General features: G+C 43.7%; 1 protein-coding gene across 2 annotated transcripts in view; it reads left to right on the plus strand.

The window, feature by feature from the left end:
• The window catches only part of LOC122539900 (all-trans-retinol 13,14-reductase-like), a 34,323-nt gene that overhangs the window by 11,943 nt on the left and 5,676 nt on the right, over nt 1-16,704 (plus strand). For both annotated transcript variants that reach the window (XM_043675057.2, XM_087977851.1), the window contains exons 5-9: nt 1,974-2,171; nt 2,254-2,373; nt 5,590-5,728; nt 8,351-8,460; nt 15,808-15,974. In XM_043675057.2, the coding sequence (XP_043530992.2) occupies nt 1,974-2,171; nt 2,254-2,373; nt 5,590-5,728; nt 8,351-8,460; nt 15,808-15,974 (734 nt within the window). The remainder of the gene's footprint in view (nt 1-1,973; nt 2,172-2,253; nt 2,374-5,589; nt 5,729-8,350; nt 8,461-15,807; nt 15,975-16,704) is intronic.

Below are 16,704 nucleotides of genomic sequence, written 5' to 3' on the forward strand. Positions count from 1 at the left end.
CAGTATTTATATTTAGACTTTCAATTTAATTTAGTTTGGCAATTTCATCATAAATCAATTCCTCACTCCCATATTCAACTTCACAAAATTAATTGACTATTTACATAATAACTGATAACACATGCTGAACTCACTAGCAATTTAAACATTAACTGAATCTGACCAAATTATTATCTTGGTAAATATAACTTAATGTTGTTTAATTTCTGTTTTAACAAATATGTAAAATGACAAATTTATCTTCATAAAACTATCTCCAGGTAATTAATTAAAGAAAGATTTGAGCAAAGTTGTCTTAATGTATTTTATGCTACTCTTGACATCCTTCTCTTGCAGTGAATAACTTAAGCTATTATGTTACTGTTGTTTCATGATTTATTTTTATTTTGTTATTGCTTGGTGTCACATTAGTGTTGAAACCTCATTTGTATTTTGGGCATTTAGAGCAAGGACATTTAAATTCTGGCTTGAAATAACTAAGTTTAAAAACTTAAGTCAAGTGTGTTTTTGTGTTTGAGTAAATTGCACCACAAGACCTCCTGGTAAATAATGGTAACATCACTATCTCTTGGCCAGTAGCCCTGTGCTTGAGTCCATGCCAGGAAGTGTTGCCCGCACTCATAATGTGGTAGAATTGATAATAAGAATCAGCATCCCAGATGTCCTCCTACTTCAAGGACCATAATTTTCCCTCCCCTATGAGCAATGGTGCCCTCAATTGCATCTCCTCCATTTCCCACACCTCCACCCTCGAAACGCCTTCCAACTCCAACAAGGATAGAATCCCCTTGGTCATCACGTTCTACCCCTCCAATCTCCAAATCCAGTGCATCATCCTCGCCATGTCACCTACAGTCAGACCCCGCCACCGAAAATATATTTCCCTCCCCACCCTTATCTGCATTCCGTAGGAACCATTCCATCCGTGACTCCCTCATTAGGTCCACATTCCTCACCAACCCCTGTCTCCACACCCGGCACCTTCCCCTGCAGCTGTAAGAGGTACAGAACCTGTGCCCATACTGCCTCCCTCCTCCAATCTCCATCCAAGGCCCCAAAGGATCATTCCAAATCCGGTAGAGATTTACTTGTACATCCTCCAACCTCATTTACTGCATCCATTGCTCTCGAAGTGGTCCCCCTTGCATTGGCGAGACCGAGCGCAAATCCGTGGAATAGTTTAGGGAACATCTCTGTTCCGTACGCTACCTTTCCGTGGTCATCCACTTCAACATCCTCTCCCTCATCCCTGAGTACGTATCCTTTCTGGGCCGCCTCCACCGCCTACACTAGGCCACCCACAAACTGGAGGAAGAACATCTTGTCTTCCACCTCTGGAGTCTACAACCACACCTGTTTCCAGGTCTCCTCTCCCCCCACCCCATCCCATCCCAGATCCAATTCTCCAACTCCTATCCGGCCCTTTTACCTGACCTACTTGTCCATCTTCCTTATCTGTTCCACACTTCCCACCAACCTATCACGTTTGTCCACCTAATGCCATCCCACCTAGCTTTCCCTTAGCCTCAGCCCCATCCCCACCCTCTACCCCCGTTTATCTCTCAGCCCTCTTTCCCCCCACCAGCCCAGACTTGAAGAAGGGTCCTCACTGAAATGTCAACTCTCTTGCTTCTCGGATGCTGCCTGACCTGCTGTGCTTTTTCCGGCACCACACCTTATTAACGCTGACTCTCCAGCATCTGCAGTCCTCAGTTTCTCCTAATCTTTCCAATATGTAGGATGGCGAAGTGCTCCGTCCTGCTGCAAGGTGGGTGGGGGGCAAATCATTGTGGCATTTGTCCCGTAAATTTGAATCAACCGCATGGGTATCCATTGGTCTAACTCTCTGATGTGAGGACAGGAGAGAAGACAGTGAGAAATAGTTTGCATTTTAGAACTGAAATTTTGTAAACCTATTATTTTTTGTAAACCTGTATTTGCGCCTTTGTTTTAAATGTGTTTTCTTTTCCCAGGCGTCATGCCTAAAGAGGCCAGCTTTGTGATGCATGCCACAATTATCCAGCACTACCAGAATGGTGCCTGGTACCCAAAAGGTGGCGCCAGTGAGATTGCCTTTCACATAATTCCAGTTATTAAGAAAAGTGGGGGAGATGTTCTTATGCGGGCACCTGTCCAATGTATATTAATAAATAAAGATGGTCAGGCATGTGGTAAGTGTGAATTCATTGGTTTAAGCATCAAGAGACAACATATTTAATTATTGCTAATTAGGTTTGCCCTCTTTCTCACCAGGTGTGACAGTGAAGAAGGGAAAAGAAGAAATAAACCTGTTTGCTCCTGTTGTGATTTCTGATGCTGGAATATTTAATACCTACGAACGATTGTTACCTCATGAACTGCGAAGTAAACCAGGTGTGTGAGTATTGCAATTTTTTTTCACTATGGAGTATTAAGAGGACCAGAACCAGTGTTTCTCATCGTTGATTACATCACTAATCTATCGCTTGATGATTAAAGAATAATGACTTTTCACTTTGTGCAAACTTCAAATCCAGAGAATCTCTGCCTTTTTTTTATTCATTAATGGGACGAGGGCATCACAGGCCATGCCAGCATTTATTGCCCATCCCATATTGCACAGAGGGCAGTTAAGAGTCAAACACATTGCTGTGGGTCTGGAGTCACACATAGGCCAGACCAGGTAAGGATGACAGTTTCCTTCTCTAAAGGACATTAGTGAACCAGATGGGTTTTTCCAACAATTGACAATGGATTCATGGCCATTATTAGACTCTTAATTCCAGATGCTTATTGAATTCAAATTCTACCATCTGCCATGGTGGGATTCGAACCCAGGTCCCCAGGATATTTCCTGCATCTCTGAATGAACAATCCAGGGATAATGTCACTAAGCCATCACCTCCCCTTGTGTTGCCCTGAAAATTTTGTTTGAGTTTTTTTTCCCTAAGCTAGAACCTATAAGGCTCACTTAATGTTTAGAGTAGACACAAAGCCAGGAGGCAACTTATTGTGGTTGTCAGCAATCATTAGTCAAGGAATGGACACGTTCCTGCATGGTGATTTGTTGTGTCAATATCTTATCATGTGCAGGGGATTTAGCAACACACTGCATGTGCTTCAACCCAATGGTAATGTCTCAAGTAAAGTAATCCTCAGTCAGGTCCAGGGAGACAATCTTCTGTCAGGGTAACCCTGCACAGTGAATTTAAGGCAGCATCGATATTGGTGCAGGACCTTGAGGACAGGTCAGTCAGCTGCTCAGGACTAACAGAATCACAGGTTCCACATCTCTACAGTCCACAGAGTGGGCTTTGGTCAGTCATAGAGATGTACAGCATGGAAACAGACTCTTTGGTCCAACCCATCCATGCCGACCAGATATCCCAGCCCAATCTAGTCCCACCTAGTCCGGGGAGTCAAGTGATGTCAGTCAGGGAGCTGCACAAGGATTAATCTGGGATCTGGTCAAGTGGCCAATTGGAATTCTCCATCCAAGTTAGTCACGAGGGTGGGACATGGTCAGGCCATTGAAGGTCAAGGGGCTTTATCAGGGGCCGGTGCTGTCAGAGGGAAGCTGGGGAACTCACTTGTGGGGATCAGAGTCAGCATTCTGAGATGCAGAGGGCATAACAATGGTTCAGGTGAGCAACTCCATATACAAGGAGAGGAGATGATAGGGCATGAGATGAAAGGGGTAAGGCAGGAGGGGCTGTGTCATTGACAGTCAGCACCATTCTGGCTTTGATATTGTGCCACCATATTTGGCAAAATGACTCCATGTATCTGAGGCTGAGGAAGGACAGTGCGGTGATGAGCAGTGAAATAATGCGGTTCGGTCACAATGTAGGGAACATCAAAACTGATGTGGTTGACAGCGAGGGCTATCAATAATGGAATGTGAAGATTTGGAGGGTTACCTAGACTGAGAGGCTGACTATGTGATTCATTACATGAATCGTGACCGCTGTTTCCTACCATCCCATCTGCAGTGCAGATGAAAATGGTATTCTATGTAACCAGAGCTGTCAGGGAAGTGTGACATTCTGAGAGAGGGAGCTTCACCTTCTGAGGCCCTTCAAAGTAAAACTGCATCAAGTAAACAACCATACAGTACAGCTGAAGTACTCGCAAGCACTAAATGCTGTACATTCAGCATTGACCTACTGTGTGGAGTCCAAATCCTGACTCAAGTAATTACATGTTCACTGTCCATTATTAGTTGTGAGAGTGAATGTCTTTCTAGTTGCAACTACAAGCACTCTTGACCATATCGTGTAGCATCAGGAATTGGTCCCAATAATGGCGGTGTACACAAACAATATATTGCAGTCTGGACTAACCCTTGCTGTCAAAGTTGCAATCACCTTCCAACTTCCCATGGTCTGAACATGGTGCAGGAGCTGCTCACTTCACATCTCAGACTGTTAACACATGGTGTAGCATTAAGGATGGCTAGGCTCTGAACTTTCGCTCTTGTAGTTAGAAAGACATTCACTTACAACTGGTGATGAACAATGAACATATATATACTAAGGTAAGAATTGATTTATAATGAAGAGTTGCCCATGCCACCTTTGTGCCCTCAAAAGTATCATTGTCTTCCTTTCCCTCCCACTACTTCATTGTGCAGTATTAGGAACAGCAGCTGGTTTGCTTGGGTGCCTACCCAACATGGAACATGTCGACTCTGGAGGTTTGGCTGGGTGACCCTGCAGACAGTTGCGTCTAGAGGGCCCAGACATACTGAGTGTGCCCTGCAAATTGTTCGCAGTAGCTCACAGGCTCCAATGGGTTCCCATTTCTCTCTCATCAAGTAATAACTTTCAGTGACCACCTTCAAGTGCTTTGGTCAGTTTTCAGAGCGTTTCTTAAATCCACCGTCAGGGTAAGGCCGGCTGTGTTAATTCTTCTTCCTCCTCACCACGTCTAGACACATCTCTTGGAATTCTTAGAAGTCTGCAGGGTGTGTCATTTTGACTAGCGTCTATCCCCTTTCCACTTCTGGCTGTGGCAGCTTGTAAAACCAAGCAGCCTTTTCTTCCAGCTGATCTGTTCCCCTTTGTTTGGTTCCCCTTTGCTTAAGAAACCTGGAACCATCAAGTCTACTCTCTGCTCTGGATCTTCATAAGAATTTCTCACCTCCCATCAAGTTCCGAGACCTGGGGTCTCTTGTTCCCATAGCAACTAAACCAGGTTTATTGTAAAGCAGCATTCGGCACCAGTCACATGACACCTTTTACTCCCTTTTACCTAAAACTAAATGTAAAGGTTACAGCAAGCAATGATCTTACAGACCTGAAAGCCTTTTAATCATTAGGGAGAGGTGATGATGTAGTGGTAATGTCACTGAATTAGTTATGACAACTGGGCACCTGTTTCTCATTTTGCTTGATCAGTCCAAGGAACGTAGACTGACTGGATTCTCCAGCTGATCATCAGAATACACAATAATTATCTTGTTTGATAATCATAAGTTATATTACAACAATCCAGAATGTCAGAAATAATTCTCCTTTTATATTTATGCTGATATTTGGGAGCATGTAAATTATTTCTTCAAGCTATGATGGATTCTGATGGTTATTGATCATTCTGTCGGTCCCACAGCAATCCAGGCTCAGCTGAGTATGATACGGCATGGAATGGGAGGATTCAGTGTCTTTATCGGGCTGGATGGTTCAAAGGAGGAGTTGGGGTTGAAAGCAGGAAATTACTGGTTTTATCGAGAGAACAATTTTGACGAGCTGTAAGTCCATGCAGTGCTTTACGTTTACTGTCACAGCATCGAGTGCTTGAGGACCCACCTTCTATTTAGTTTCATTCAGCTTTGTAAAATAACGTGATTACACTCCATAGTATTACACTGTCTTCTGCTGTTGTGTACTTCTAATTGTTTTAATTACCTTTTTTGCTTCCTCCTCTATTAATGCTTCTTTCATCTCTAATGTGTTTTTTAAATACCTTTCAAACCTGCAGTCTACCCATAAAAGCACATGGACAGCAGATAAAGGGGAACACCATCACCTGAAAATATCCTCTCCAAGCCACAAATCATCCTGATTTGGCAATATATAATAGTTCCTTCGTTAATGGAGTAAAAATGCCAGCATGCTCTATGTAACGCTGGGGATAGACCAAATCACACAGACTGCAATAATATAAGACAAAGAACCAAAGTACTGGAGAGATTCAGTAGCTCTGGTAGCATCTGTGGGAGAGAACAAAACAGAGTTAACATTTCGAGTCCAGTGACCCTTCATCAGTTTTGATATAGGCTGCAGTTAAGGCTAGTCAGTAAAGGCCAGCCTTGCCAATGATGCCTGCAGCCCTTGAATGAGTAAAAAAGTCTCCAAATCTGTTCCTGTGTTTCCAAATATTCTTGGTAAGGTTGACTTGGTTTTTCTCAACCATTTCAAGTTTCCTCTTTGTGGTGATTTGAAACTGGTTTGTCCTTAGTGGAGGAAGTGTCTATCTTTCAGTGTTGAGAATCCAGCGGAAGTGTTTTTATATTGACAATCACACTTGTTAACTGTTGAAGAATTATGAAATCTAATCCACTAAATATTACTTTTTGGTGTTTTTCTCTTGATTTCCAACTATTGATATCTGGATTCCATGTTCCTATTTTTTTTTCTCCTTAATTTTTCTCCACTTAATGTGGTACTAGTCCTGGTTGGGAATATTTCTAGAGGATTCATTTTGGCAGTCTAAGCAAACTGTCTTTCTTTTTTTCAATTTCATTAATATTTTTGTAACTAATGGCTGACAATATTTGAAGAAAATGGGGTTTGTAGAGAAGGTAACATTTTCTTTCAATGCGCTAATAATTTTTTTTCCCTGAGTTACTTCGAGCAGAGTCTAGTAGGTTGAAACAGTGAGATTATGCAATTCCAGAAGGAAGTTAAAGGGTTTGTAGCAAATCCTCAGTTGTTTTTAATTTCTAACTGCACCCAATCTTTTTCCAGTAAAGTCCACAGAATAACAGTTCAAGTCTATATCGACGACTCCTTTTATAGTCCCATGATTTCTTCTACTTGGTTTGAAACTAAAAAACTTGGGAACATTTTCGGAGTCAGTAGCAAATACAAATTGGAATGATGAAAAACCAGATTAAAGCTCCTAGCATCAATCACCTCCGGGGAGTTCTGATGGCTGCAAAATCCAGCAAGAGTTGGTGACATTTCTGCACCCATCACTACTACATTCCTGACCTCAAAGTTTCTGTTGCAGGAAACACCATTCACCATCTTCTGTGCTGCAGATAAACAGAACTGATGGCACATGTCACAGTCCAATCACTGCTGGTTCCTGTAAAGCTGCCCAATTATTAGATTAGATTAGATTACTTACTTACAGTGTGGAAACAGACCCTTCAGTCCAACAAGTCCACACCGACCCTCCGAAGAGCAACCCACCCAGACCCATTCCTCTACATTTACCTCTTCACCCAACACTACGGGCAATTTAGCATGGCCAATTCACCTAACCTGCACATTTTTGGACTGTGGGAGGGAACTGGAGCACGCGGAGGAAACCCACGCAGACACAGGGAGAACGTGCAAACTCCACACAGACAGTTGCCTGAGGCAGGAATTGAACCTGGGTCTCTGGCACTGTGCCACCCATGCCGCCCCACTTCTGTCCTTCTCCCAAAGGAGAAATTATATGTTGCTTCTTCTGCTGGAATGCTCCACCCACCCGCAACCCTCTTCCATTATATATATCATTCTCATCTTAATGACAGGGAGATAATTGACTCTGAAATCTTTGTCCATTATCGAATTGGTCCCTGCATTACAGAGTGGAGCATTGCATCATTCACAAATTAGGAGGAAAACAACATATGGAAGTTGCTTTCGTTTGACGTTGGTCATGGAAATCAGGAATGAAAAAGCATCTTCTTACCAGCAAATGCAAAATATGTCATTGCAGCTCAGTTTGTCACCTTCTGCAATATGCAACACTGTGCCTGAAAGGCTGTAGACACTGGGTGAACTGATGCTCTCAGGACCAAGAGTGATGAGATTTTTCTTCTACGAGGGTATCAAGGGATGCAGAACAATATGGGTCAGCATGCAGCTCAGTCATGATCTAATTGAAGGACGGCACAGATTCAAAGGGCTGAATGGTTCAGTCTTGTTCCTGTGTCCCTGACTCTTTTTTTTCCCCATTTCTGTCCTTCTCCCAATGGAGCAATCATTAGCAGGAGCTTCACAGTAATCGGAATAACGTACATGGAAATGTCCTGAAGATAGCTGGAAAGAAGGAAGATTTATACATTGCTGTGTCAATTCTTCTTCATTTAAGTTGCTTTCTGGAAAACAATTTAGTTGCTTTGCTTATTAATATTTGCTTGCTGTTATTTAAGTTTCAGTAAATACTCCGCACTCAGCAAAGAAGATGTCGCTGAAGGGTGTCCCTTCATGTTTGTCTCCTTCCCGTCTGCTAAGGATCCAGCTTGGGATGAGCGTTTTGCAGGTAAATGACAGCAGGCATGTATCAAAAATATTAAAGCCAATACTGCATGGTATCTTCCCTTAGTATCTCATTCAGGAGAAATGAGCAACTCAGCCAAGCTGGACCAGAATGTCCCAAATTCAGTTCTTCTTGTGCTCAATTAGTTAAAATCACTTGGGCATTCAGAGTGATTGAGGCAAAATCATCCCAGGTCTAGCTCCTGATATCCTTTAATGCTTCCCATGGATTGCTATCCATTAACTCATGTTAGAAAGTGGGCCCATTTGGACTTTGTCTGAACAGAATTGTCTCAGTGTGTATCACTATAGTAGGCCACCATATTGAAGCATGAGGAGTAAGCACTTAAACAGGGTATTGAGAGGGTGTTTGACACAGCCCAGCTAGAGTAACAATGCTTTTAGTGTATCAAAAGGATGACAATCGGGAGAAACCCGGAACAAAAAGGCATACCCCTTACAATTTTAAAACAAATGCCAAATTTCCCATTCTGACAGACAATTACCAAGAAGAACCAATTTTAGATCAACTTTACCCCAACCTGGTGAAAGATCTTGGACTTGGGCAAGACAAGCACACAAATATTCACAGAAGGAAGGTATTGGGCCTATGATATCCATGCTGGCTTCCACTACCCACTTTCTTTGACCAAATCACTATAAATCTTATGTCAAGTATTTCTAAATGAAATTCCCTTTCACAACCCATTTAGGCAGTGCACTCCTGATCTAATTGGCTGTACAAATTTTTATTCTTCATGTGTCTCCCTGGTCCCTCTGCCAATCACTTTAAACCTGGAGAAAGCATCTGCAGTCCAGAGTTGAAAAATGTGGTGCTGGAAAAGCGCAGCAGGCCAGGCAGCATCCGAGGAGCAGGAGAATCGACGTTTCGGGCATAAGCCCTTCTTCAGGAATGGGACCTTAAACCTGGACCGTAGTTATCCATCTATCTGCCACTGCAAACAATTTCTGTTATTTACCCTATCAAGTTACTCATGATTTTAAAACCTCCTCCAAATCTTCTCCTAACTTTCTCTGCTCCATGGAGAAGAACACCTGACCACCATGGCGTGTGCCACTTCCTTTGCTGATGTAACCCACAATGCTGTGACCTCCGCCACACTCCCAACTCCAGCTCTACACTTGGTCCTAGCTCCCAGCCTTGCTGTGGTTTTACCACGCGCGCCCCCCCCAAGACCTCTCCCTTACTGAGGATGAACATTCAGTCCTCAGTAAATGTCTCACCTTCATCCCATTACGCTTCCGGGTCAATGAATTCCACATGTGTTGCAACATCGAACTTTTCATTCCCTGCCTCCGCACTTACTTTTTCAATCATGACTGTCATCCACCCTCCAAGGACCACTTCTCCCGCCTCCACTATATTCCAACCACTTAGACACCCCTACTGGTCTGGTACCCGGCCTCGACCTCTTCATCTCCAACTGCCGTCACGACATTGCCCAACTCAACCTGTCCACTCCTCTCACCTACTCCAATCTCTCACCCTCGCAAAGCGCAGCCCACCACTCCCTCTGCTCCAACCCCAACCTCACCATTAAAACCACAGACAAGGACAGGGTGCAGTAGTAGTTTGTCACACCAACCTGTACACTGCTGAAGCCAGGACACCTCTTCCTACTGTCCCCTCGATCACGACCTCACCTCCCATAACCAAATCGTCATCTTCCAGACCATCTACAACATCATCACCTCAGAAGAACTCCCAACCACAGCCTCCAACCTCATAGGCCCGGAACACGCACCACCCAGTTCTACCTCTTATCCAAAATTCACAAACCTGACTGCCCCCATCATTCCATCATTTCCACCTGCTCCTGCCCCACTGAACTTATCTCCTCAGATCTTGACACTGTCCTGCTCCCCCTTGGTCCAGGAATTCCCCACATACATTCAGGTTACCACTCATGCCTTCCACCTCCTCCATGACTTTCATTTCCCTGGTGCCCAAAACCTCATCTTCACCAGGGACATCCAGTCCCTATATACGTCCATCCGCCATGACAAAGACCTCCAAGCCCTCCATTTCTTCCTCTCCCGCCAACCCATTTGATAGCCCTCCACCTACACATTCATTTGAATGGCAGAACTGGTCCTCCCCTTCAACAACTTCTCCTTTGAATCCTTCCACTTCCGTCAGACCAAAGGGGTATCCATGGGCACCTGCATGGGCCCCAGCTGTGTCTGCCTCTTCGGGTCTGTGGAACATTCCATCTTCCATAGTTACACTGGCATCATCCCCCACCTTTTCCTCCACTACATTGATGACTGTATCGGCACCCCATCATGCTCCCGTGAGGAGGTTGAACAGTTCATCAACTTTACAAACACCTTCTACCCTGACCTCAAATTCACCTGGACCATCTCGGACACATCCCTCCCCTTCCTGAACCTCTCTGTCTCCATTTCCAGGGACCAACTCAACACAGACATCTGCTTCAAACCCACCGACTCCCCTCCCACAGCTCCTCCCACCCTCCCCTTCTGTAAAAACTCTATCCATTACTCCCAATTCCTCCGTCTCCACCATATCTGCTCCCAGGAGGAGCAATTCCACTTGCGAACATCCCAGATGGCCTCCTATTTCAAGGTGAGAATTCTGGGTAATCCAAGGTGGAGGACGGGAAGAATTTCTGGCTGTAAGAGCTGCTCCTTTTTGTTTGAGGTATTTTAGCTGTTGGAGGTGATTTCCTCGAATTCCAGGAGCAGCAATTACTGTTTTATATGCTGTTGCATTGTTTTGGAACTTTGGAAAAAAAAAGCCAAAACAACAGCAGTTTAAAAGGGAGAAGAGCAAAGGAAGCACATGGTGCGGACAGTGCAGGAGAGAGAGAGAGCGAACCTGCACAGTTACTGCCTTTGCCGTTTTTGAATTCATGTATTGCTGGACATCGGAGTGTATCTGGGAAAATTAACAAACAGTGAAATTCACAACTAATCTTGGAGGAACTGTTGGGCGAAGTTCACAGCACAGAATCAGATCAGTTAATTGTTGTTTTAAGTCTGTCCAAGAGAAAGGCTGCAGTAGTGAGTATAGTGGACTCTTTCTTGATTATATGTTTTTGGAGATAAGTCTCTTGATTAAACTTAAAATATAAGCCATAGCTATTCATTTAACCCGGGGCAGTGTTTGTAGAGGAATAAGATGGTGTTATTTTCTGAGTCTGTAGATTGTGAAGGAGCAAAAATAGCCTTTGCAGTGATATGTACTTCTTGTCAGATGTGGGAGTTTAAAGAGAGTTTAAGGGTTACTGCGGATTATATCTGCCATAAATGCTGTTGGATGCGAATCTTATCAGATCGAGTGGATCGGTTGGAGAGACAAATAGAAGCGATGAGGAACTTGCAACAGCAACAGTATGTGATGGATGGCAGTTATAGAAAGGGGGTAAGTCTCAGATACAGTCACATAGATGGGTTAACTCCAGGAAGGGTAAGAGAGGTAGGCAGCTAGAGCAGGAGTCTTTTGTGGATATACCCATTTCAAACAGGTATGCTGTTTTGGAAAATGTAGGGGGTGATGGATTCTCAGGGGATCGTAGCACAAACAGCCACGTTTCTGGTATTGAGACTGGCTCTAATGCAACGAGGGGTACGTCGGCTTCCAAGAGATCAATTGTGTTAGGGAATTCTGTAGTCAGAGATACAGACAGACGCTTCTGTGGCCAGCAGCGAAAAAAGTGTTGTTTCCCTGGTGCCAGGATCAAGGATGTCTCGGAGAGGGTGCAGAATGTTCTCACGGGGGAGAGGGGCCAGCAGGAGGTCACTGTCCACATTGGAACCAATGACATTGGAAGGGAAAAGAGATTCTGAAGGGAGATTACAGAGAGTTAGGTAGAAATTTAAAAAGGAGGTCCTTAAGGGTAGTAATATCTGGATTACTCCCAGTGCTACGAGCTAGTGAGGGCAGGAATAGGAGGATAGATCAGATGAATGCATGGCTGAGGAGCTGGTGTATGGGAGAAGGATTCACATATTTGGATCATTGGAATCTCTTTTGGGGTAGAGGTGACCTGTACAAGAAGGATGGATTACACCTAAATTGGAAGGGGACTAATATACTGGCAGGGAAATTTGCTCGAACTGCTTGGGAGGATTTAAACTAGTAAGGTGGGGGGGGGGGACCCAGGGAGATAGTGAGGAAAGAGATCGATCTGTGACGGGTATAGCTGAGAACAGAAGTGAGTCAAACAGTCAGGGCAGGCAGGGACAAGGTAGGACTAATAAATTAAACTGCATTTATTTCAATGCAAGGGGCCTAACAGGGAAGGCAGATGAACTCAGGACATGGTTAGGAACATGGGACTGGGATATCTTAGCAATTACAGAAACATGACTCAGGGATAGGCAGGACTGGCAGCTGAATGTTCCAGGATACAAATGCGACAGGAAGGATAGAAAGGGAGGCAAGAGAGGAGGGGGAGTGGCATTTTTGATAAGGGATAGCATTACAGCTGTGCTGAGGGAGGATATTCCCGGAAATACATTCAGGGAAGTTATTTGGGTGAAACTGCGAAATAAGAAAGGGATGATCACCTTATTGGGATTGTATTATAGACCCCTCAATAGTCAGAGGGAAATTGAGAAACAAGCTTCTAAGGAGATCTCAGCTATCTGTAAGAATAATATGGTAGTTATGGTACGGGATTTTAACTTTCTAAACATCGACTGGGACTGCCATAGTGTTCAAGGTTTAGATGGAGAGGAATTTCTTAAGTGTGTTCAAGACAATTTTCTGATTCAGTATGTGGATGTACCTACGAGAAAAGATGCAAAACTTGACCTACTCTTCGGAAATAAGGCAGGGCAGGTGACTGAGGTGTCAGTGGGGGAGCACTTTGGGGCCAGCGACCATAATTCTATTTGTTTTAAAATAGTGATGGAAAAGGATAGACCAGATCTAAAAGTTGAAGTTCTAAATTGGAGAAAGGCCAATTTTGACGGTATTAGGCAAGAACTTTCAAAAGATGATTGGAGGCAGATGTTCGCAGTTAAAGGGACGGCTGGAAAATGGGAAGCCTTCAGAAATGAGATAACAAGAATCCAGAGAAAGTATATTCCTGTCAGGGTGAAAGGGAAGGCTGGTCAGTATAGGGAATGCTGGATGACTAAAGAAATTGAGGGTTTGGTTAAGAAAAAGAAGGAAGCATATGTCAGGTACAGAGGATAGATCAAGTGAATCCTTAGAAGAGTATAAAGAAAGTAGGAGTATACTGAAGAGGGAAATCAGGAGGGCAAAACGGGGACATGAGATGGCTTTGGCAAATAGAATTAAGGAGAATCCAAAGGGGTTTTACAAATATATTAAGGACAAAAGGGTAACTAGGGAGAGAATAGGGCTCCTCAAAGATCAGCAAGGCGGCCTTTGTGTGGAGCCACAGAAAATGGGGGAGATACTAAATGAATATTTTGCATCAGTATTTACTGTGGAAAAGGATATGGAAGATATAGACTGTAGGGAAATAGATGGTGACATCTTGCAAAATGTCCAGATTACAGCGGAGGAAGTGCTGGATGTCTTGAAACGGTGAAAGGTGGATAAATCCCCAGGACCTGATCAGGTGTACCCGAGAGCTCTGTGGGAAGCTAGAGAAGTGATTGCTGGGCCTCTTGCTGAGATATTTGTATCATTGATAATCACAGGTGAGGTGCCAGAAGACTGGAGGTTAGCAAACGTGGTGCCACTGTTTATGGTAAGGACAAGCCAGGGAACTATACACCAGTGAGCCTGATCTCGGTGGTGGGCAAGTTGTTGGAGGGAATCCTGAGGGACAGCATGTACATGTATTTGGAAAGGCAAGGACTGATTCGGGATAGTCAACATGGCTTTGTGCTTGGGAAATCATGTCTCACAAACTTGATTGAGTTTTTTGATGAAGTAATAAAGAGGATTGATGAGGGCAGAGCAGTAGATGTGAACTATATGGACTTCAGTAAGACGTTCGACAAGGTTCCCCATGGGAGACTGATTAGCAGGTTAGATCTCATGGAATACAGGGAGAACTAGCCATTTGGATACAGAACTGGCTCAAAGGTAGAAGACAGTGGGTGGTGGTGGAGGGTTGTTTTTCAGACTGGAGACCTTTGACTAGTGAAGTGCTACAAGGATCGGTGCTGGGCCCTCTACTTTTTATCATGTACATATATGATTTGGATGCAAGCATAAGAGGTACAGTTAGTAAGTTTGCAGATGACACCAAAATTGGAGGTGTAGTGGACAGCGAAGAGGGTTACCTCAGATTACAACAGGATCTGGACCAGATGGGCCAATGGGCCGAGAAGTGGCAGATGGAGTTTAATTCAGATAAATGCGAGGTGCTGCATTTTGGGAAAGCAAATCTTAGCAGGACTTATACACTTAATGGTAAGGTCCTAGGGAGTGTTGCTGAACAAAGAGACCTTGGAGTGCAGGTTCATAGCTCTTTGAAAGTGGAGTCGCAGGTAGATAGGACAGTGAAGAAGGTGTTTGGTATGCTTTCCTTTATTGGTCAGAGTATTGAGTACAGGAGTTGGGAGGTCATGTTGCAGCTGTACAGGACATTGGTTAGGCCACTGTTGGAATATTGCGTGCAAATCTGGTCTCCTTCCATCGGAAAGATGTTGTGAAACTTTTTGAAAGGGTTCAGAAAAGATTTACAAGTGTGTTGCCAGGGTTGGAGGATCTGAGCTACAGGGAGAGGCAGAATAGGCTGGGGCTGCTTTCCCTGGAGCGTCGGAGGCTGAGGGGTGACCTTATAGAGGTTTACAAAATTATGAGGGACATGGATAGGATAAATAGGTAAAGTCTTTCCCTGGGGTCGGGGAGTCCAGAACTGGAGGGCATAGGTTTAGGGTGAGAGGGGAAAGATATAAAAGAGACCTAAGGGGTAACGTTTTCACACAGAGGGTGGTATGTGTCTGGAATGAGCTGCCACAGGATGTGGTGGAGGCTGGTACAACTGCAACATTTAAGAGGCATTTGGATGGGTATATGAATAGGAAGGGTTTGGAGGGATATGGGCTGGGTGCTGGCAGGTGGGACTAGATTGAGTTGGGATATCTGGTCGGCAGGAATGGGTTGGACCGAAGGGTCTGTTTCCGTGCTGTACATCTCTATGACTACAATTTCCTCTCCCACATGGTCAACATTGCACTCCAGCGCATCTCCTCCACTTCCTGCTTGGAGTCCTTCCTAAAAAGATCAAAATGTCTTAGACTTTTAGCATAAACAAGACCATTGCACACAAAACTTGATTTTCTAATTTTTAAAAATCGTTTAAAAGAACGATTTTGTTTTATTATTGTGAAATTTGTATTGGAAAGTGGAATAATTTAAATTTATATTCTTTAGGGAAGTCTAATATGGTAATTGTGACGTTGGCACAATATGAGTGGTTTGAAGAATGGAAGGATGAACGTGTGAAAAAGAGAGGAGAAGAATATGAAAATTTTAAAATGGATATTGCCAGAAGATTATTGGACCGAGTTACCGAGTATTTCCCACAACTTAAAGACAGGGTATGTTTATCAGCAAATGTAATCAAATAGCTTTCTACTAATGACATATTCCATGTCAAAGGAGTCCACCTATTTGGTACTCCATCCATGACCTTAAATATTCTTGACCTCCACAACAACATACTGTAGTGGCAGTATTTAACAACTACAAAATGCACTGAAGCAAATCAAAAATGTTCCTCTGATAACACTTTTCAACTCTGCGACCACTCTCACTTGGAGGGACAAAGACGTTGCAAACTCCACTACCTACAAGTTCCAAGCCACACACCATCCTGCTTTGGAACTATACACCTTTTCTTTCTTTGTCACTGGGTCAAAATCCTGGAATTCCCTCCCTAACACCACATGATACATCTACACCACATGGATTGCTACAAACCAAGATGAGAGCTCAACACTATCTTCAGAAGGGCAACTGGGGATGGGCAATAAATGCTGCTGTCACCAGCAAGTCTATATTCCATCAATGAACAAATATAAAAAACATAAATAAAAGTCTTGTTTGTTATTATCTTGTGAGAGTTAGAATTTACATTATAGAAGAGTCTGTATTGCAGTCGGAGATTGACATGGCTTTAGCACTGCTTGTGTCGTCTACTAAAATCCTAAGCTTCTTTTCAGGGCTATTCTGGATCAAGTCACCTTCCTGATTAGCGCTCTCACCACCTGATAGAGTCAGAACCTAAGGACACTTAATTGGGTCTGCAGAATCTCATTAATGTCTCCT

The sequence above is a fragment of the Chiloscyllium plagiosum genome, unplaced genomic scaffold, assembly GCF_037043375.1.
Source record: "Chiloscyllium plagiosum isolate Xiang-an unplaced genomic scaffold, Cpla_swu_hap1 HiC_scaffold_32, whole genome shotgun sequence".
Lineage (NCBI taxonomy): Eukaryota > Metazoa > Chordata > Chondrichthyes > Orectolobiformes > Hemiscylliidae > Chiloscyllium > Chiloscyllium plagiosum.